Genomic DNA, 22677 nt, shown 5'->3' with positions numbered 1-22677 from the left:
AGCAGGCTAGGCCCGCCGTTCCACACGGGTCTGTCCTCCAGTACAAGGCCCGTTTGCGCAGACCGAAGGGCAAGGACGTCCGGGTCGGCCTGTTGGTCAGCGGCCATAGCCTCAAAGTCTATGCCAACATAAACAGGAGAAACCAGCACGCGGGATAGACAGTCAGTCACGCAGTTGGACTTACCAGCCACGTGCTGAAGGTCAGTTGTGAACTCGGAAATGGCTGCCAACTGGCGCTGCTGGCGCCCGCTCCACGGTTCAGAGACCTTGGACATCGCGAATGTCAAAGGTTTATGATCGACGTACGCGGTGAAGCTCCGACCCTTGAGGAAAAAACGAAAATGCCGTGTCGCGAGGTGTAGGGCCAGCAACTCCCCGTCAAAAACGCTATATTTGCGCTCACTGTCCCTAAGCGTGCGACTAAAAAAAGCGAGCGGTTGCCAGACACCGGAGACCCGCTGTTCTAACACTGCGCCCACTGCCACGTCCGACGCGTCGGAGGTCAACGCAATCTCCGCCGACGGAAACGGGTGGGCCAGCAGGGCGGCGTTTGCCAGCGCGGTCTTGGCCCCAGAAAATGCCTGGATGCGTTCAGGGAGCCAATCAATCGGGTCCTTAGCTGTTTTACCCTTCAAGGCAGCATAGAGAGGCTGCAGCAGGTGCGCAGCTCTGGGGAGAAAGCGGTTGTAGAAATTGACCATCCCCAAGAACTCCTGCAGCGCTTTAACGGACGCAGGACGCGGAAAAGCCGAAACGGCCCGGACCTTGTCTGGCAACGGAACCACACGGTCAGCGGAAATGCGGTGGCCCAAGAAATCCAGAACCGGCAAGCCGAACTGGCACTTGGAGGGGTTGACGATCAGGCCGTGTGCCGCCAAGCGCTGGAAAACCTGATGCAGATGGGACGCGTGCTGACTCTCAGAGCAGCTGGCCACCAATATATCATCAAGGTACACGAAGACGAAAGGCAGCCCGCGCAAAACAGAGTCCATCAACCGCTGAAAAGTCTGGGCGGCGCCTTTCAGGCCGAACGGCATGCGCAAAAATTCAAACAGGCCGAAAGGGGTAATAACGGCAGTTTTGGGGACGTCTTCGGCGCGCACGGGAACCTGGTGATACCCCCGCACCAAGTCAATTTTAGAAAAAATCGAGGTGCTGGCGAGGTGGGCGGAAAAATCCTGGATGTGGGGAATGGGGTAACGGTCGTTCTCCGTGACATTATTCAAACGGCGAAAATCCCCACACGGCCGCCACCGACCGTCAGACTTGGGCACCATGTGTAGCGGAGAAGCCCAGGCACTATTCGAGCGCTGCACTATGCCGAGGCGCTCCATTGCGGCAAACTCTTCCCGAGCGACGGAGAGTTTCGCGGGGTCGAGGCGGCGCGCGCGTGCGAACACCGGGGGACCAACCGTCGAAATATAATGTTCAACCCCGTGCTTCGTTGCCGTGTTCAAGAAATTAGGAACAGTCAGTGAAAGGAACTCCATGAGCAAACGCTGAAAAATATTCCCTGAAGTCACTAAATTAGCCCGATTCAGGGGCTCGATGGCGCGAGTGAAACAGGGTATTGAAGAAAAAGACAGTGCATCGATTAAGCGTCTGTTAGCGACGTCGACCAGCAGTCCGTGGGCACAAAGAAAATCGGCGCCCAAAATAGGTACAGAGCTAGCGGCAACAACAAAGGTCCATTGGAAATCCCGACCATGAAAACAAACAGTCACGGACCTTTCCCCGAACGTTGCGATGGGAGAGCCATTAGCCGCAATAAGCTGCGGTCCACAGCCCGCTGCCAAACTGTCGGCTCCGGACGGGGGAAGGAGGCTCTTCTGGGAGCCGGAGTCGACCAGGAAACGTCTCCCAGAGCGCGAGTCTTCTATGAAGAGCAGTTTTTCTTTGTCGCCATCGGTCGCGGCCGCTACAGCGCGCTGGCAGGGTCCATGTCCCAGGGTCGGAAAAGCGCAAGGCGGCAGGCAGCGGCGCGCTCCGGCGCCAAAACGCTGATGGTAGAAACAGAGGTCCCGTCCGTGGTGTCGCTGTGCCGCGATCTTTGCCGTCAGCGAAGGATCGGGTACGTCGTGGCAGGTCAGCGGGGAAGTGGAAGGCGCCGCCGGCGAGGCTGGAACTAGGTCGTGATCGTGGAAAGTGCGGGTAGCCAGGAGAATACGATCCGCGTCCTCAGCCAGGGAGCGATAATCCTTCGTGCCCAGAAGCGGAGAGTTGGCGAGGCCGGCTCTCACGGCCGCCGGCAGCTGTCGGAGGAAGATGTGGGCGAAGAGGAATCCCCCGTCGTCCGGTCCGAGAAAGGATAGCATGTGCTCCATCAGTTCGAGAGCCGTACCGCCACCCAGGCCTGAGAGGGAGAGGAGCTTCTCGGAGAGGGCATAGCGCCGAAGAAACAGCTCCTTAAGGGCGGCGTACTTCCCTTGGGTGGGTGGGTCCCGGAGGAGAGTCAACGCACGACGGGTGGCTAGCGGGTCGAGAGAAGCCACCACATGGTGATATTTCGTGTCGTCAGCCGAGATGCCACGAAGGGCGAACTGAGCCTCCACGTGCACGAACCACGACGGGGGATTGTGAAGCCAAAAGTCCGGCAGCTCGAGCGCCACAGCAAACGTAGCTGCAGCCGGAGGCAGAGGGCTGGCGGCTGCTGATGCATCCAGAGCGGAGTCGGTGCCACCATCGGACTGCAGCATGTTCGAGTCAGGGGTCACCAATGTGGAGGTAAACACAGACGACACAAGAGCTCTCGATTAACACTGCTCGTTTATTGCTCATCACCACACAACTGAACACTTTCCCTCCAAAACACAGCAACAACACTTCCTGAGAACTGGGTGTGAGTGGAGCCCTCCAGTGGTCCACCACAACATAAATAAAACGTCAAATGAATAACAAAACGTGACATATTACACTGTGTCATTATTTATTTAGCAAAAATTAAGCCAAAATACAGAAAATGTGTAGTGAGCCAAGTGCTGATATTTGATGGCACTCGAATTAATCAGCAGCAGCAGTGACTGCCTCTATAAAGACGCTTTGGCAGTTTGCACTCCTGGAGTATTCAAATGTGCATTTATACAAAACCAAGAAAGAAAGATATCACCAACTAAAAAAAATATTCTCAAGAAAAACATTCAAGACAGCTGCTGATCTTCCCAGAACTGTATGTCCAAGCAAACCCACTCCAAGGTCAGACAACGCTCAGTGAAACTGCAAACACTGAAGTTATCTACAGGCATCTGGTGGATGGGGTTTGGGTTTGTTTTGCAGCCACAGGGCCTGAGCACCTTGAGCACCAAGAAGAACTCTGTATACCAAAGCATTGCAGAGCTAAAGGTTGACCAAATTGGGTCAATCAGCGGGACAGTGACCCAAGCACAGCACCAAATCTACAACAGAACGGGTGTGCAGAGATCTGTGTATAAACAAATGTCTGCAAACTTCAAAAAACTGAAGCAGGAAGGGTGGGTTAAACTTGCTTCATGACTTTGCAGAGACCGATAGTCACACAGAAAACCATTACTTCAAGTTATTGCTGTTAAAGGTGGTTCTACAAGTTGTTTCATTTTCTTCAATTCATAGTTTTTGCAAAACAAAACAAAAAAACCCAAACAACAGCTGACATTGTGTGCTGTTGTTTCTAATACTGATTCCTGGTAATGAATGTCCTGATATGGTAAAAAGAGAGTGCACTTTCTGTCGGTTCTGAGGTACTATTCCTCCTTGTACTACAAACTGAATGATCCGCTCCATTATCTCTAATGTAAGAGAAGGGGCCAAATTCCACAGACTCCCTTTTCATTGAAAAAGTAGAGTAAGGTTTAAACAAAGTTCAGCTAAAACAAATAAATAGATTTAGAAGTTTGAGTGTCTGAGTTTTTGAAAATAGGTGGGTGTTTTCAAAAGTTACCATCTTTTTTTTTCTTGTACAAAAAGTGATTCTTTACTGAGCAGTGCCTCAGGGAGAGTAAACCAAAGAGGGACTCGTCAATCTGTCAGTAGATTCAAGTTGGTTTAAGAATTCGGGTGTTCCTGTGGCTTTGTGTCAAGCCCACATTATAAATATGTCCAGTACCTTGGTTTCATCATCTGTAAGTTGTGAGTTATTGCTAATTAGGAAATGCTGGCACGCTAAACTGGAACAATAAACAAGAAAAACAAACCTATTATATATCTGCTGTGCCATTATTCTGACTTTAGCATATAGCTACAGCCCCCCAGTGAGAATAGTGTTAGTCGTGTTAGTTATCTGCCCAGTCTGTCAGTATATACTGTCACTGAAAGTATCTGAAGAGGGCTCACTGTCTCAACGTGGCTGTAGCAACATCAAAAAAGGTGACTGATGGTGGTTATTGAAGGGAATATTAAAGATATGAAAATGAAGAGGTTACCAGTACTGTTGTATCACAGTAATACAGACTTGTTTGTTTGTCTCCTTCTGTTATTATATCGCTTTGACATGATCTCATCCATTCTTCTCTCTTCGTCATAAAGCTGTCAAATGCCCTCCATAAATACAATTGATATCTTGATTATACATTTTTCAGCCAGCGCTGGGCTCAGTTCCATTTCACTTCAATCAATTTGGCTGAATGCTGATGTGGAAAAGTCACGAGGAAGGACAGCCGTCTTTCACGCTGGAAAAGACATTTTGGTTTTTACCAAGGTCCTGACTTGACCTTGATAACCTGGAGCGAAGTTAGTTTCATGAATATATGATGAGTGTGGAGAAGGGATTGACAAAAATACTTTTTTCCCCCCTCTTTTCTTTTTACTACAAAGATTTGACTATTTAAGGATGAGATATCTGCAAAAAGAGTCCAGAGGTAATGCTATGTTTTCTAACTTGGGTATAGACGGTCTTAAGGTAGTCAGTCTAATCTTTTTACAGTTAATACTTTTATACAGAAGTAATAGTGCAACTTCTTTTAAGACCTGGGTAGGAATTGGACATAAACCTAAGAAAAAACCTTTGGGGTGTGTGATAAACAGAAAGAGTAAGACCTGCCTGAGACGCTGACTCATGTGGTATTAACAGTAATGACATACATGCAAGAACGTTAGTTTTCTTAGGTTAATGTTTAAGGCGCCGTTTTAGGTTTATATTATTTTTCAGTTTTTTTCAGGTATTAAATATAAATACCTGCAACAAAGCCTCTTAAATAGGTACTGGTCATATTTGTTTGAAGGATTATAATTGCTTTTGAAAGGGACTGTTGAATGCCTTTGAAGCCAACAGCTAAAAATACTGTTGTACCTTTACACTATAATCAAATCTTATTGTCCCACTTGTTTTCCACCTCTTTATTGACTGTCACTGCTTCCATGAGGTTTCTTAAAGGAAACTCTGCGAGAAATACATTTTTAGACACTCAACTAAGAGTAACATCTGATACTAATTTCCAGTTTGATGCCAAGTGTTCTTGTTCAAAACTCAAGAAGTTAAATAATGAATATTTTTCATTTTAATCTGTAAGATTGTTGACCTGTGGGTAAAATCTGCCAGATGCAGATGTAATCCATGAATCCTTTTTAGGTTTATAGTTTCATCTGGTGCAAAAACACTGGATGTTTAAGGCAGAGTATGGAAGATCCCCAACCTTAGCCTAAGTACAAGGTTGTTAATCTGGTATCCTCAGTCATAGTGGCACATTGCTCAAATAAAGGACACATTTTAACACTTCTTTTACCTAATCCAAAGAAAATGAAATTCTTCTGGATTACTTTAAGCTATATTGAGACATACAGAGTCCATTAGAAGGAGGTGATCATCGGGGACAAGGTAATCTTAATATGAATATTTGAATATCTCCTTACAGCTACAGCCTGACAGCAATTAGAGCCGGAGCTTCCTTTCCCCTAAGGGAACAGATCAGCTTGGCCGTGTGCTTTTTGATTGTGCGGCTTTGATGAACCAAATCCACTGCACATGACACGTGCCCTCTGCTATAGTCTCATCAGAGACAGAAAGGCAGGGGTTGGAGCTCTTTTTTTTTCCTACACTGCCTGCAGGGTTTTTGTGGCAAGGTGTTTGGTGTTTCGATCAAAGCCCCTCACCCTTTTCTGCAGACTCACACTCAAACGCGTTCACTCGTCGCAGGATTATTTATAATATCCTGGCACTTTCCTAAGGCTTATTGGCTTGTCAAAGTGTATGTGCGCGCGTGTGTGTCGGGGGGGTGTTCTTGCTTCTTTGTTGCTGGAGGGAGGAGTTAAAGCACTGATTGATTTCCAGACTGAGTCGACAGTATGCATCACGTGGAGCAGAGGAGGAAAGCCCATGGTAACCTAATAATGTTGTCCCCACAGTAAACGGCGATAACCGTGTTATGTATCTGTGGTGGCGGACTGTTTTATGAGAGTCAGCAGAGTACTGACAGTCTGCTAGTTAAGGGACGGGAGTGTGTTGAAAACCACATTCCCTCCGTTTGTCCCTATATTGTTTTCTAACATAAAAGGTTTTTCCCTCTTCCCAACACTGGGAAAATCCAAACCTTTGTACTTTATCTGAGCTCTTGCCTTAGCTCCACATGCGCGTATTAAAGCCTTATCAGAAGACAATTTTCAATCCTTATTCAATGAGAGCATTTAAAGACATGCCTCTTGACATTTTCATCACTTTTAGAAATAAGGGGTCTCAGGCTGTTTTTCTTCAAGTGGCTGTTACTTGTGATTTCAGAATTAATGCCTGTCCTGAAAATACAGAACATTATAATGACCATAGTGCTGTTAAAACTTTAACATAGTCTATTCAAACGAAGCAAATATTGATATTTGGTGGCCCGGGAGTTTAAGACACTGAAGACGAAATGGTTCAAAACAAAGTCTGCTGTCAGTTCTGTAATTTCTTAGTTTTTTTTAACTTCCTAGGACCTGCGTCCACATATGTGGACATCACATTTTGGGTTATTTAGACCAAAACACCCAATTTTGCTCTACATGGGCCTGATATCCTCTTACGAGGACATTATACTGCTACTGTTCTATCATTTTAAACAAATATCCTCATATGTGGCTCTTATTTTTCTTAAAAACAAAAATAAGGTAAAAAAAAAAAATTGGTAATTCTTTGTTTTTACATTCATCGGTCCCCAATCAGCCCAAATATCAAAGAGAAATTAAAAATGCATGCTATGGAAGAGTTCAGGTCTTAGGAGGTTAAGTATATAAAGTAAAATATTTTGCTAGAACTACATAATGTTGGCTCTAATCTTTTAAAGCAGTTTGCGTTTTCATTTTTCATTTGTGATGATCAATTGCAGAGTGCACTTATGGGTTCAAGCCCTTTGAGCAGATATATACGTGTTCACCCTTATTGTAGATAAATCTGTTTAATATAAACACATGTCAAGTCTTTATTGATGTACACTTTGAGTGCCTAATTATATCGCTTTTTATTTCTTTCTCAGAAACTGACGATTCTGGCTGTGTGTTACTCAATACATCAAGAAGGGTAAGGATGAATATTTATCAACTAGAAGTCTGATATTACTGTTTATTTATTATATCTATTTGACCTTTTTAACCATCTGTCAGGGCTGCAGAGTATAGAGTCAGAGGCAGATTAAACCCGGAGCAAGTCACCAGCCGATCACACGTCTAATGTAGAGAGTCAATCTGTCATGCTTACATCCACACCTATGTTAAATTCACCAGTTGATTTAATCTACATGTCTTTGGACTGAGAGAGGAAGCTGAAGCATCCAGAGAAAATACTTGCAGAGACGAGGAGAGCATGCAAGCCCTGCACAGAAAGGCCCCAAAATGACCTGAAGATTCAAACTGAGAACGTTCTTGTTCTGAAGCAACAGAACTAACCACTGCACTTGGCCATTTTATGCCTCTTTAAAATTATGATGGAGCAGAGAGACAAAATGTAAAAACAGAGGAGTGATATGTAGCAAATGGTGCTGCAAGCCAGGAATTAAACTTGGGCCTCTGTGAATTGTAGTATGCCCCCTAACCATTCGGTTCTGGGATCACGCCTGATTTTTTTGCAGTTAAGGGCTCAGTAATTTAGCAGTACAGGTCAGTAACATATAATGCACCCAGTGCTTTTATCAAGAAAGAAAAACAAATATGATCTAAAATTTTAAACCTAGTGTATGTAGACCTCTATGAATATACACAGGACCAAAATCTCAGTTGTCAAACTGAATGAGGAACAACTTGACAGAATAATCTCTACAATCTCTACAATATTTGCCAAGTAAAGTAGCAAAGAGAAGAAGGCGTTTGAAATACCTGCTTACCCACTGCTGGCTGTGCATAAAGGTACAGAGATGATTTTTTTTTTATTAAAGTAGGTTTGGGCAGTAAATTAAAGAATAAACATCTTTTCCTGATTGGTTTAATATTTAGTCTCATTCTATATGGAACCAAAACGTGCTGCGTTTATTTTCCTATGTGTTTTAACAGCCCACAGTTCCACTGAGCACACTCAAAGAACACCAAGATTTGTAAAACCAATCCAATCTGTGTAAGATGTGCTTGACAAATGAATAGCTCTGCTATATTGAATATTTTCTGTAAAACTGCTAGTGTTAATCTTTTCATGCATCTTTACTGCTGGCTCACTTGTATTGTTACGGGTTAGTTTTGGGGTTTTGCTTAGAGAAATGTGGCAGTGTTATACCTGTACAATAGCTACATGTTGTGATGGGCTAAAGTAAATTATGCAATTATGAATTATTGCAATCATTTTAAACATAAAATACCTAAATAATGCACATATGGATCTTGCAGGAAGGAAATTGCAATTATTATTTGCTGAGGCAGTTTGGGATATTAAGAATTGCTCTCCAGCTATAGAGGGTCTAAATGAAACATCTGTAATGGTTTTATTGTGCTTGATGATCCTGTAGATGTGATGGCTAGCCTGAGGACCTTTGTTTTTACCATTCATCTATTTGTGCATAATTCTTTTCGAATTCCAGCAAACTTTATTTTTGCACTGGATTAAAGCCAGACGTTTTCATTCATGTGGCATCATGAGCCCTCTTTGTAAAGGACTCAAACCCCAAAACCTTAATTTCATGTTTTGATTAAAAGAATTACCTGATTCATTTTGTTTGTCCCCAGTTAAAAGTTGGCAGCAGTCTTGTTAGTCCATATTTTCATAGCAGGGATCTGTCGATACATCGACCAGGTCAATACTCGGAGCACGTTTTTGACGTCCTCAAGCCACCCTTGAGTAGTTTTGTGGTGGGACATCGTGCTTTGTCATGCTGTCATGCTGGGGAGGACCATAGCTGCTGTACAGTGCTGCTGCCATGGGGTGGTGGGTTTGTTCTGAACAATCTGAACAATGGTGGTACATCTTAATATTATTCACATGAATGCTTAGACACAAATTTCAAAGCGGAGAATGATAATCTTCACCAGTTCCCTTCACGAATCAGTTTTGGTAAGTTGATGGATTTCTGTTAAAATTATGGGCTGATGAGAACCACACAGTGAATGTAGTAGTAGCAGGATGCAGTTGTGGCACATAGAGTATGTGTACTCATCATGGGCATCAGTGTCATGGTAATTTGTGACTTTTAATGATTTCTTTGAACTGTTCTATTTCCAGGCTGCTGTCAAACAAATCATTTTTATGTTTGCAAAGAGAAACTACCAGTTGTAGTGAATCTTAGTCCCTAACAAGAATTTAATAGTTCTTGGCCTTGTGAAGGTGAGACCTGGAGTAAAACCTTCAGCACTTCTTATGAAAAGATTTAAGTGAGTGTATGTATATATTTGAGCCTGCATGTTTTGACCACATGCAAATTGGATGAAATTCGCATTTTACATCTTTTAAAGATGTACGCTGTACAAGCATTCCACCCTGGAAGTAGAACAGTTGAAAGAAATTATTAAAACCCCCACGTTACTGTGTCATTCATGCCCATGATAAGTGCATGTAAAGTTTGGACCACAAATGTAGCCACTTATCATCAGCATTGTTTTGTGCAGGAGTCCCACAATTGAGGCACATATGTTACATGGAAAAATGGTATTTTTACAAAATTTAGGGGAATAAGATTACTATTACTACAGGTTTGTAAATCATTAGTGATGCAGTAAACAGATGTCTCTGTGCCAATTAGATAAAAGGGTTTAAAGCAACCCTGAGGGGGTATTAGTTTGAACTGGTGACCAAACCTGTCAAGAGTCAGTCTTCCCCATTATGAGCCTGTCAGAGATTTCGGTTTGTTGTGCCTCATTCCTACCAACAGCTTGCCTGGTTCTTTTCTCTAATCTCCTCATTCTGTATCACAGTTCTGTTTGTTTGCTCTCTCCCTCTGCTTTTTATTAATTTCACATGTTCCCGTCCTTAAGTCCTAGCCAAGAATTTTGTTATGGATCTTTTTTATTTGCAATGGTCCATAAATAGATTTTCATTTATGCTTGTGCTTGCAGGTGGGTATTTTTCACTTCCTTCATGAGCAATTTAAAATATAACCTTTAACACATGAACTACTGGACCACACATTTTGCCCTGTATGACTCGCTTTATAAATTCTTTTAAAAAGTGCAAAATGAGCTCGATTTGTTTCTAACTTTTTTAATCATTTCATTCGAGTTGCATAAGAGCCCCAGGACCAATGCTTTCTGTGATTGCACAAACAAAACAAAATCAAATTTATATAGAGAGCTCTTTGCAGAAATACCTATACATGTTTTTTCTGTAAAGAGCACGGAGACTTTCTGCTTGGTGCTTAAAAGAAACAGCAGGAAATCCACTCATCTTCAGAATTTCTGTCAATCACACAATCAATGACTGGTGGGTGTCTGGGCTCTTAATGGAGCTGTGTTGGTTTCTTTGTCCAGCTGTCTCCCTTGAGCTGAATCGTGGACAGCACTAGTACAGTTTTGATAAAATTTTGATTGTTGGCAATGTTCTGCTATTTTGAAGAGCTCAGAAGGATTTAAGGCAATAAACTCAAACCTATTAGGGTTCTTTTATATTTGACTGCAATCCAAAAGTCAGTAAGATCTTAGATCTGCCCTCATTCGGAAATAGGTAAGAAATGTGATCTAATTCTAAAATGAATTGGGGTTTAGCAGTTTGTCTTTAAAGTAACAGTTTGTAACAGTTTTATAGTTATACAGTTTTGTTTTTTTTAACAACTAAAATCACCTTAAAGGCTTATTTATTGTATTCTTGATTTTCAAAAATGTAATTTGATAAACATTAAATTTCTAGATATAATATCTAATCTATTTATATCTTAAGATATTAAATAAAATGTATCTAATAATTGGAGTCAACATGTATATATTTAAAATAATATAAACGCTTAGCTCAGTTTTATAGCCTGGATTTACCCTGATATTCAGTTTACCTTGACAATTTTCAAGCTTTCTTGGTAAAGTGCACTCACATAATTTGTGGTTGGATGCTATTTAAATAAAGTTGAAACTGAAAATTGCCTTAGGAGAATAAACCCTGCCATATAAACATTAAAGCTAAATCTAGTTTTTTTCCTTTGGGTACAATTCTGCAGAAACTAGGGTAGATGCATTTTGACACTGTTTTCTTTTCTTTTATAATTGAACTTATTTGCATTCTCAACACGGGATCTCGTTTAGAACTATTTCAGACTTGAAAGAATTATTATTTTTCCACAGTATGTGAAGCTGATGAATTTTGAGGAGGAGGTTCGGGCACACCGTGACCTGGATGGCTTCCTGGCGAGGGCCAGCATCTTGCTGGATGAGACAGCTGCGTCCCTGGACGATGTTCTGAAGAGAATGTTGCACCACGTGGGCCAGGACAGCCATGCTTTAGAGCCCGGGTGCAACTTCGAGGAGGTGATGAGCATGCTTTTCACAGATGCAGGAGCACAGGAGGTCAACGGTGAGCAAGGATTCTGTCGACATGCATGTAAACACAGTCATATGTTGTCTAATTTGTTTTGAGATACAGTTGATACAGAGATATGCAAACCACAAGATGGAGAAGTACAATGCATTATGTGTGCCTAACCACAATCAGACCAGGACCCATAGCATCTGACACTTGACCTAAAAACATCTGACGTCTGCACATGTCATCACCTACCTAAAATAAAATAAATAAATAAGCTGTACCTCAGGCTCTGCAGCAGAATTGTCAGATAGACTTGAGAATGGTTCAAGGAGCTTTGAATACCCAAAGGAAAGTTTTTGATGTTTGTACCAAAGATGCCAATTTGACCCACAGCTTTTTTAGGTGGACAAAAATAGCACTCAGCATGGCGAAAAGTGGATGTTTTACACTTCAACACACCACCATATACTGCACACACAGACACCAATGTTCTTTTTATTTTTAGGTAGTTTAGCTTTATCGTTTTCACTTTTTTTTCCTGAATATTAAAGCAATTAAATATTAAAGGGAAGGCTACAGTTTCGAAGTGCAGAATTAATTGGGGAAGCAAAAGCAAAAAAGTAACAGCTTTATTAGGTCTCACATACATTTAAACATTTTTAAACATTTTCTATTTTGACCTGAAAGTATGTGCAGTAACGGTTGTACCTAAAATATTATATTGTAATGCATGAATGCAATTGGTAAATGTACCCATGTTTCTAGGTTTGGTGCCCATTTGTCAGCTTACAGATCCCGGTCACATTAGTTTAGTCCCCTCAGCACAGGTCCTCTTGGCTGAGTAGCAAAGCCTCTTGGTTAAGGCGAATCTCTTCAGCCCATTAGAGCAAGAGAAATCCGCCCTCTTACATAATAATATGTAGCTATTGTTGAAGCATTGCATTTCTGCCGCAAGCTGTACAGAACACATTCACAAAAGTAATTGTTTGGCAAATGAAACTTTTCTTTCTATCTAGTTAAAGTCGTGAAGAATCGCGGAAAATGGTTTCTCTCAGTACATTCGATTTAATGCCGTGCCGACATAGGAGTAAATATAAGTGGGATTTCACCACTGTAAGAGCATGTGGAGGTAATCATAGTGTAAGGGCTTCCTGTCATGTACTCGGTGTCCAGTGTTTTCCTGTCTGGCTGGGCTGGTGTCTGCAGTTGTTGATGGATAGTCAGAGGTGGGCGGTGTGTGACGCTCACCCTGCAGAGCCGCCTCTGACAGATCCGCAAGGTGATAATTGACTTCTGTCATCGATCACTCACTTAGTTTTTCAAATGGCTTTCCAAGACTCTCAAGCTGTGGTCGCTGCAGCTGCTTTTTCAGTTTTGCTCTTCAAGAATATCCCACAAAGAGGCTAAGGAAGGTTTTTTTCCCTTTTTGTTTCCCTTTTTTTTATGGCTGTCAGCTTGACAAAAATGATTCCTCTGCAAGTCTGGGCTGTGCGCTTCTAAAATCAATGAAAAAAATACATAAATGAATGGATGACATTTTGTTCAAGTGATGCTTGATTGTGAAAACAGAGTAGCAGCAGTCGATATTACATTCTTTTTGAAGTTATTTATGAATTAAACAACGAATAATCAATAATTTCTTTGTTTTATTATGCGACACAAAATACTATTTTAAAAATAGGCTGAAACTCATCACGCAGCAGGGACGCATCAGTTGCAGCAGACGGAATAGGGTAATAATAGACTGAACTGTGGGGATCATTAATAATAAGCATAGTGAAGCTATTCAGAAAACATTTACACGAAAACTTTACAGAAGCTACTATAATATTCTCAAAGAAGGATGTGAACATACAGAAATGTTCATAATTAGTTTAGTCTTTCAAGTATGCATTACACAATGTTTACCAAGTAGTCTGTGGATTTCACTCACCTCTTTGATTTGGTCGTCCTATAAATTAATAACAATGGCAGTGGTTCAGCGGTGCATTTCAAACAAAGTTTGAATTCCCACATTGCTGGTAGAATCCCTGAATTCACCAGTGAAACACTCGTGTCAGCGCTGAGGGGAAAAAATATCTCTTGGGAAGGAACAAAGGCTTTTCCTGGGGGAATACATTCATATTGCACGTAAGTATGTTATCAACGGGACATATCTCTTCAGGTATTAATTTCTGCCATATCAAGGTTCCCTCTGCCACAGTGGGGTATTATGGCTGGCGAGCGGACCAGCTCATTTGGAGTGTAATACTGTACAGCTGTGAGATAAAGAGAACAGGGCAAGATTATAACAGGCACCGAAGGAACAGAGAATTACAGAAATGAAAAAGATGAAAGCCCACAGAGATAATTAGTCCTGCTCCTACTTGTACAGAGGAGTGGTTTTTTTTGGAGGCCAACTTGAGCTGTTTTTTATTTTTTTGCTTTGCTTTTGTCTTGGGATTCAGCGATGGAGAGCGGGATTGTGCAGAGGAATAATGAACAACGCTGACAATGATGCAACGCATGATAATATTACTTCCGCTTTTAATATGTACACCAAAATTTAAAAGTAATATATAATTTTTTGACAAACTAGGAGTACTTGAAGAACTAAATGATTTTAGGATGCTGACCAAAATGATGATCAGCTACCACAGAATAACTGACAGTGTTTTGTATGATAATGTATAAATATATTTTCCCCTCTTCCTCTGTGATGTTGTTCATAGCCATAGTGCTCTGTGTGCTGCTGATTGTGTGCCCTGTCTGTGATGACTGTAGCATAATTTCTCCCTAAATTGCTGTCACCTTTGATCGATCTTGCTGGCTCTTTACTTGGTCTCGATTTGCATAATCCTCCTGTGTTGTTGTATTTTTTATTTTCTGCCAGTTGAATTTAGACTGCAACATATTTATTATTTTAAGTATGAAAGCTTAGGGTAGGTCTCTCTTTTTTTTCTTTTTTTTTTTGTAAGTGCCTTATTTAAATGTATATCTCCATCTGTGTACGCTGTGAGTTTTGTCACCCTTAAACTCTTCAGAAATTCAGAAATACTTGACCATCTGTTCAACCAGGAGGGGATTATTACTGCTTGTCTGTTTTTTTTTGTGTTTGCGAAGAACATATTTTGCACAGATTCGTGTTTTTAACCTGAGAGTACTGCCATGAATGCTGCTATCCTTTTCCTTTGGACTTTGTTTTACCCTTATTATATCACAGCAAGACACATGAGTTTTCATTGTGGCACATTTTTCAGGAAAGATCAGAATACTAAATTGAAACCATTAATTTAACCACTTTACTTATCATGATATATGGTGGCCATACATGCCAGTTTTCTCATCTTGATCTCATCAGTGACGTCTTTGGGCTTCTTGGACCAGCTGAACACACGACCGTTATCGGAGATAAAATCCAATTTTTGTTAATAGCCTGTAGACAGTAATCAAGATGGGATCTCTCTGTGCCTAACAAAGACGAGATTTTCTCTGGAAAATGATATTTAATATGTATGAGGTAAAGGAGGGCAGGAAATGAAGCTTCTGTTCAGTAGAGATATTTATGTGTGTGCCTGCTCGGTAGGAAAGTGTGTGTATGCGTGTCATTTTCTTGCTGAAAACTGCTAGCCTGTTGCCCAGAAAAGGTGACTGAACTGACTCTTTGTCTCTCCTCTTGGTTTTTCTTCCTCCTTCTCCCCATGCAGACAAGTCTCAAAGTTTCGTTTTCTTTGATGACGGTAAGCTGTGCTAATTGGATGAAAATGTCAGCATCAGCCGCCGTGAGGCTGCAATCAGTGGTTTGCTCCTGTACCAATCACCATCAGTATTCCGTTTGTGTTCCTCTCCGTGCTCAGGACTGGGTCGATCCATTGAGTCATCAAATGATTAGAGACACCAGCAAAACCCCGTGTCGCAGATATCGATGCCTCTTCATTGGCCCCTCAAGTCAACGCTGGGTCCAACCAGCAGTTATCAGTTCTGTGTAAAAAGAAAACTGATAGTTCTGTAAAGTGATCGAATAATTCATACATCTGAATGAGATTTAACCTCCTAGGACCTGGTGTCCACATATGTGGACATCACATTTTGGGTTGTCTAGACCAAAATACTAAATTTTGCTCTACAAGGGCCTGATATCCACTTACGAGGACAATATACTGCCTCTGTTTTATCAAAATTTAAAACGAATATCCTCATATGTGGCTCTCATTTTTCTTCGAAACAAAAATCAGGTAAAAATATGCCCAAATATCAAAGAGAAATTAAAAATGCATACCATGAAAGAGTTTGGGTCTTACGAGGTTAAAGCATAAAATCAAAATAATTAAAATTTTTTAGTTTAGAATAGACAATATGTCCTTGCTAGGAAAAAATGACCTATTTTTCAGGGGTTTTATATTCAGGTATTTTTTTTAAATTAATAAGCTAATTATATAACTAATTATTTTACTGCACATTTAATTTGTTTCTATCCAAAGAAGTCACTGCAATTTAAATCTCTCTAAATATGAAGTTTCACTATTGACCCAGTCCTAGTGGCCCCTTCCTCACCATGTGACCATAGCATTTGTGCCTTGTGATTGGCTGTGATGGATACCTATATGTTTTAATCACCTCCTTCATAGTGCCCTTTGCAACATTCACACTCTTTGAAGGAAACCAATCGTTTTCTCTTTGTGTGTTAGTGTGTGTGACTGAGGGGTTTTGTGTATGTATGATGCGAGTCTACCAGTGGCTAAGACCACAGTTAATCTTTTAGGCATCATAGACAGAGGAGGCTTTCTGGAGGTCACCTCTGAGCGTAATGCAAGGAGTCACCTTGCCAAAAGATCTTGTGCCGTTTTCAGACATCAACTGGGAAACTAATGAATCGGTGCGTTTTTGTACCTGCACATCTCTGCAGATTTTCTGTCACATAAACCGAAAAAAATATGAATATCACATCTTTTTCACTGGTTTAGCATATTTATTGATTCCTCGCTCCCTTATTTATGACAGACGGCTTTATCCTCATGTGATTTGCAGAAATTGCAATCTGTTTTTCTCCCTCCAACCAAACTGTGAATAACACAGTTAAAGAATTCACCAAGAATACAGAAAGATCAAAGGGACCAATCCAGCCATCCGGTCTTGCCTTCCTCATATTTTTTCATCATTTTCCATTGAAGTTTGTAACATTTGATATGCTGCGTGTAAGAATCAGTGGGGGTTTTTTTCTTTTCTGTGTGGAAATAGAAGTGTTTGCATAGCAAAAGCTGATGAAACCGTGCAGAAATCTTCACATAACTGACAAGTATCAAATGTACATCTCTTAATTAGTCTCTCTCCTGATCATGTCAGCGATCACTCACAAATACTTGTTCTCTTCGTCCTGTCATCACCTGAGCTGGTGACATAAGACACGACTTATTCCCTTGCACTACACTTAATCTTTTTTTTTTCTGCTTCTACGAGATAATCAACAAACTGAACGAACTATGACATCGCATTTTGCTCCCCATTCATTTTGGTTTGCACTGAGTGACCTGCCATCGCTTGCCTTTCTGGTCATATTTAATTCTGTGTCACAGTCTGCTGAAAAGGGAGTGCAGTGTACACCTTCTGACTGGCTGTCACTCATTACATAGCTGGTAGTAAAGCTGTGGATTATTCTAATATATGAACTTTTGCAGATCATCAGTTTAGGTCATTACTGGATCAAAGTCATAGACGTTACACAATCTTCTATTTTAATGCGTTTATCATAAAAATGCCTTCTTTAAGGCACCTCATTGACCACTTGCATTGCTCATAATTGTATAGAGCTTTTATACTTTTAGCTGTTGTTGCATTTAACTCTAAAAATGACCGTTCCTCCTACACTGCAGCAGCCTCTCAGTTGGAAAAGGCATATGCATCTAACAAAACAAAACACACTGAAGTGGATGTGATATTGAGGCTTGCAGCTAGAAGATTTAGCCATTAGCTTCTCTTCTTTTAGCATGACATTGACAACGTAGTCTGTCGATATAGAGGACAACAGATAACCTCACTACACACATTTACCTCTGTTTTTCTTGTCTTTTGCTCTTCTGTTACCTCTCTCTTCTTGCTTTTATCCTCGTCCCCCTTTCTTTATCTTTTAATCTTTCTTTTGTTCTCTTTCTGTCTGTCTCTCTCTCCTCTTCTCATCCCTGACGTCAATGAGAAATTGGATGGTTTTTGATTATTACATGGCTGTCAGGCTTACTGCTATTAATTGAATTGAATCCCAGTCCATCTCCTCTACTTCTCCGTCCCTTTTTCCTCCCTCTGTCTCAAGCGCTTCTTGTCATTTCGTTTAAGTCTTACTTTTTGTATGACTTATTTTTATTCCCTTGGCTTTATTTTTCTTGCTTTCATTTTCTTCTTTCAGAGTTTAATGCCTTCTTGCTGCATGCATCATCTCTCTTGTTCTCTTTTCTTTCTTTTTTCTCTCTTTGCCCCTTGTTTTTCCTTTTCCTACACCTCTTTCTCGCTCTTCTTCACCACGTGCTGGTTTCATTTTCATCCTTGTCATTCTCTTTCTCTAAAGACTTCTTTTCCCCCTTATTCTTTATCTACATGCGTGCTCTCTCTCTCTCTTTTTGTGTATCTTTCTGCCCCCCCCCCCATTTCTCCCCTCCTGGCTCTCTCACTCCTTGAGCACTGTGATACTGTTGTCATGGTGACGCCCATCATTTTCTGGCATGAATGGAGGATACTTTATTGATGAGACGGCAAGGCAGAGGGAGAGAAAAGAAGAGTGATGGAGAGAAAGACAAAGACAGATGGAATAAGAGAGAGGAAAAACCACTGGCAGGGAAAATCAGAATGATATGGAAATGATCGTCCCCGCTGCTTACGATACAAAACATTTCCACCCTGTAATTTTCTCAGTACTAATGAGTTGAAGAGGATGTTGCGAAGCAAAACATACTGAATCTTCTAGAGGGGTTTGGGATATTCGGGGCTGCTGAAGAATGTCCCCCAAAACACTATTATTCATCACTCTCAGCGGGAGACAGCGGAAGGGAGATTCCTCTTATTAGGAAGCAATGAGCTGGCTTCAGCAGTGCCCCCAGTTGCCCATGTTTAATGATTTGTGCTCTGTAAACATGGCAGCATAATGAAATGTTTTTTTTAATCTGTGAACATGAGCGTGGTGTTTTCTAAGGTTGGTTGGACACCCTTATTAGCTTGTCGTGGTGCACACAGCGCAGCCTGGCGATACTGTCTAAACCAGAAGGCGAGCTTGTTAGACACTTCTGATGTAGACGACACATCGAGAGGTTTGGCGCAGCAGAAAAGGCACAAGATTTCAATTGAATGTTTTTAGGCTTTTAAATGATGCCTTTTGGGCCATATTAAAAAATGAAATCTAAGCTAATTTGTGTTTTCAAATGCATGAATTTTGTAAACTTAAACAGTAGGTACTCCTATTAATGTGGTGACGTGTTTTTATAGAGTTTAACACTGTTACAGTCAGCTACTCTCAAGGGATGACATGGATTTCTAAGACACACACACATGAGTTAAACACTTTTCAGGGGGGCTTAGAATATGTGACACTTGATCTCAGATCATTTGTTTGACTTCTGACTTTTTGGTCTGCAGTTCACCTGCTTTCAGAGACGATCCAGGGAGTTACAGCAACCGCCACAGGGGTCCAGTACCAGCAGTCCTGGCTTTGCATCCTGTAAGCAAAATATATGTGTGTATGTACATGTGTGTGAGGGAGCCGAGAGAAAGAGTTGTAATTTTAATAATGTGTTATAAGATGCTTTCTCTTATTACTCATTTATGCTTTTATGTATTTATAAATTGATTATTTTTCACATTCACGCTCATCATCACTATAGATTATAGGTGTATTTTATGTTACATACATTACTACTCACATTGAAAACAAGATTTTGATTTTAGCATATTACAGTAAGTGCTGAATACAGCTGCCGGGGTATGGTGTCCTTCATAGAGAATGAACTTACCCTACCTGTGTTGCAACACAGCCTTCTCTGCTCTGTCCTGTAGTCGATTATCTGACTGAATGTGCAAGTTAGTAAATTACTTGCACTTACTTCCCTACCTTTCAAATTGGTGGTCATCTCCACGCTGAAGAAGCAGAGAACAATTGCAAAGTGCACTCTGGAGCATTCAGTCACTGCAGGTGGATATTTTTTTTCTTCTCGTGTCATGTTAACAGGCTTCCTGGTGGTAAACGTAATGCAAAGGAAAGGATGACATCATCACCAAATCAAGTACAACTGAAATAATATATAATTTCTTTTAAAAAAATGTATCCAGGGTCAGCTGTGCATAAATGTCAATAATACAAACGAGTAACAAATCAGGGGGAAAAAAGTGTAAATGAACAAACGGTGAAACACAGAAATGCAGATGCTTCCATGTGTGTGCCGCTTGTTACAATTAGGCAGTTAATATCCAATCATTCTCTGTTGCAGGTCTAAAAATGCTAAGCATATTCTGATTTTGTATCAAGATGCCAAGAGGAAAAGATCTAAGAGACTTTGAAAGTGTGTTCATTTTGGGGGGAACAGATGGCAGGAGTTTCAGTAACAAAGACTGTTCAATTGGCTAGTGTTTTACTGGGACTAGTGACTCAAGTGACATTTGGATTTAGATCTGTGAAAAAGACATTTGTAAGGATAGAAGGAAGAAGTAACCTCAGGCGACTGAGACTAGGATTGAGAGGTGAAAATTTAGTAAGGTAGGGATCTTGGGAACTAGGTGGTGTTTTCACTGGTGTGGTTTGTATACTTTCCTTCTTAGAGGAAAGGGGGCAAGTAAAATAAACAGAAATGCAAAGTTTTGAGTGATACCCGTCATATTATGATCAAACATTACCACATGGGAGTGCCGTCTTTGAGGATGATAAGCCAGGAAGGATCACTGAGTGGTTTTCTGAGCATGGAAATTATATGAATCTTTAAAAATCCTTTTTACACTGACCATGTTTAAATATGCATGATGTGATATTTAAATATTATGTATGTATGTTCACATGCATTCCTATACTGTGGCTGAAGCGAATGCAAGCTCACCTGGCATATTTGAATATTGTCTAAGTGTTGCTGTCGAGAAAGAGGGCGCTGACGGTGAAGTGAGGTGTTGACATTTATAAAACCTCCTTCTTTTCCCTCTGTGCTGCAGCTGCAACGTGAAGCATCTCCAGAAACGTCATGTGTGCATCTCCCGCCTGGAGAGGCCACAAAACTGGGGGGAGAACTGTTGCGAGGTCCGCTATGTCATCCTGATACTGGCCCCTCTCAAAATGGTAACTAACCCACAGGCATAGGGAATGATACATGAGATTTATGTCTTCGCTGGTTAGTCACTTGTTAATTAGTTCCTATTTCATTTATTTATTTTGATTATTTCATTTCATGTTCACTTGTAGCCCAGTGTGATTTAACAAAATATTTTTCCTGGTAATTAAAAATCTGTTTTATTGTTCTGCTCTTGCAAAATCACTTATTGTGAGCTTCCTGTCAACCTGTCCAGTTAGGTTAAAAAAGAATTCAAAGCAAATTCATTTTTGAATAAAATTATAAAATCAGTAATATCACTTAGTTCTCATCTTTATTGTTTGTTTGTTTTTTTTGTACAAAAAATGCACAGATTGGCTTTAAAGGCTTTTCTGCTATTTTAATTCAAAATGCAAAGCAGAAGAAACCACAAATCTATTATATATTATTATATAATGTTACATAATTGTAGCACCACAAATTAAATATTGGTTAGGCCGCATGATGTTTAGGGTCTATATGGTTGTTATTTGTGAAGATATAAATCTGTGTATTTCTGCTTTATATACATATATTTAGATATGTATCTGAAAATATCTGAAACACTGACAGATATAATGTCAGAACTGCTAAATGGCCAAATTGACTCCTGAACTGAAATCAGTTCAAGGGCCTCTCTGTATCTTGTGTGGGCAAGCGCGCTGAACTTTTTGGGTCACTGTTGTGTTTGTGTTTGCTGTTTTTCTTCAGCTCTGAAGAGCTTCTGGAGAGACACATATCCTGTAATGTCCCTCCCTCCCATCAAAACCATGAACTCTTTCTCCTTCCCATCAACCCGCTCATCCCTTCTGTCCTCCACTGCTTCATCCTCAGCTTTCGACTCACATACACACACTTCACTCCCTCCTTCAGTTGACTCTGATTGTTGCCCCAAACCAGGTGAAACCCCTCTACTTCCCAACCCCCATCCTGCTGGGAAGAAGAGAGATTTCATGCTTTCCTCACTTTTACTTTGGTATCCTCCCAAGTATGTAATTTTCACCACTGGGTAGGTGGTCAGTCGAGGAAGAGGAAACCTGGTTATCGGTTATGCTTCAGCTTGTTGCATTATGTTTTCTGTATACAGGGAGTGCAGAATTATTAGGCAAATGAGTATTTTGTCCACATCATCCTCTTCATGCATGTTGTCTTACTCCAAGCTGTATAGGCTCGAAAGCCTACTACCAATTAAGCATATTAGGTGATGTGCATCTCTGTAATGAGAAGGGGTGTGGTCTAATGACATCAACACCCTATATCAGGTGTGCATAATTATTAGGCAACGTCCTTTCCTTTGGCAAAATGGGTCAAAAGAAGGACTTGACAGGCTCAGAAAAGTCAAAAATAGTGAGATATCTTGCAGAGGGATGCAGCAGTCTCAAAATTGCAAAGCTTCTGAAGCGTGATCATCGAACAATCAAGCGTTTCATTCAAAATAGTCAACAGGGTCGCAAGAAGCGTGTGGAAAAACCAAGGCGCAAAATAACTGCCCATGAACTGAGAAAAGTCAAGCGTGCAGCTGCCAAGATGCCACTTGCCACCAGTTTGGCCATATTTCAGAGCTGCAACATCACTGGAGTGCCCAAAAGC

At 41.0% G+C, this 22677-nt stretch overlaps 1 protein-coding gene across 4 annotated transcripts in view; it reads left to right on the top strand.

Moving 5' to 3' along the window:
• The window catches only part of slc4a11 (solute carrier family 4 member 11), a 108281-nt gene that overhangs the window by 58805 nt on the left and 26799 nt on the right, over positions 1-22677 (top strand). For 2 of the 4 annotated variants that reach the window (XM_084914908.1, XM_084914905.1), the window contains exons 4-8: positions 7413-7456; positions 11620-11848; positions 15487-15519; positions 19397-19478; positions 20954-21077. In XM_084914908.1, coding sequence (XP_084771034.1) covers positions 7413-7456; positions 11620-11848; positions 15487-15519; positions 19397-19478; positions 20954-21077 — 512 coding nt within the window. The remainder of the gene's footprint in view (positions 1-7412; positions 7457-11619; positions 11849-15486; positions 15520-19396; positions 19479-20953; positions 21078-22677) is intronic. The other 2 variants (XM_084914906.1, XM_084914907.1) reach the window with 1 other exon arrangement.

This window comes from Perissodus microlepis, chromosome 19 (assembly GCF_051167445.1).
Source record: "Perissodus microlepis isolate ML-2025 ecotype Zambia chromosome 19, ASM5116744v1, whole genome shotgun sequence".
Taxonomy (NCBI): Eukaryota; Metazoa; Chordata; class Actinopteri; order Cichliformes; family Cichlidae; genus Perissodus; species Perissodus microlepis.
This window is presented reverse-complemented; position numbering and strand designations above follow the sequence as displayed.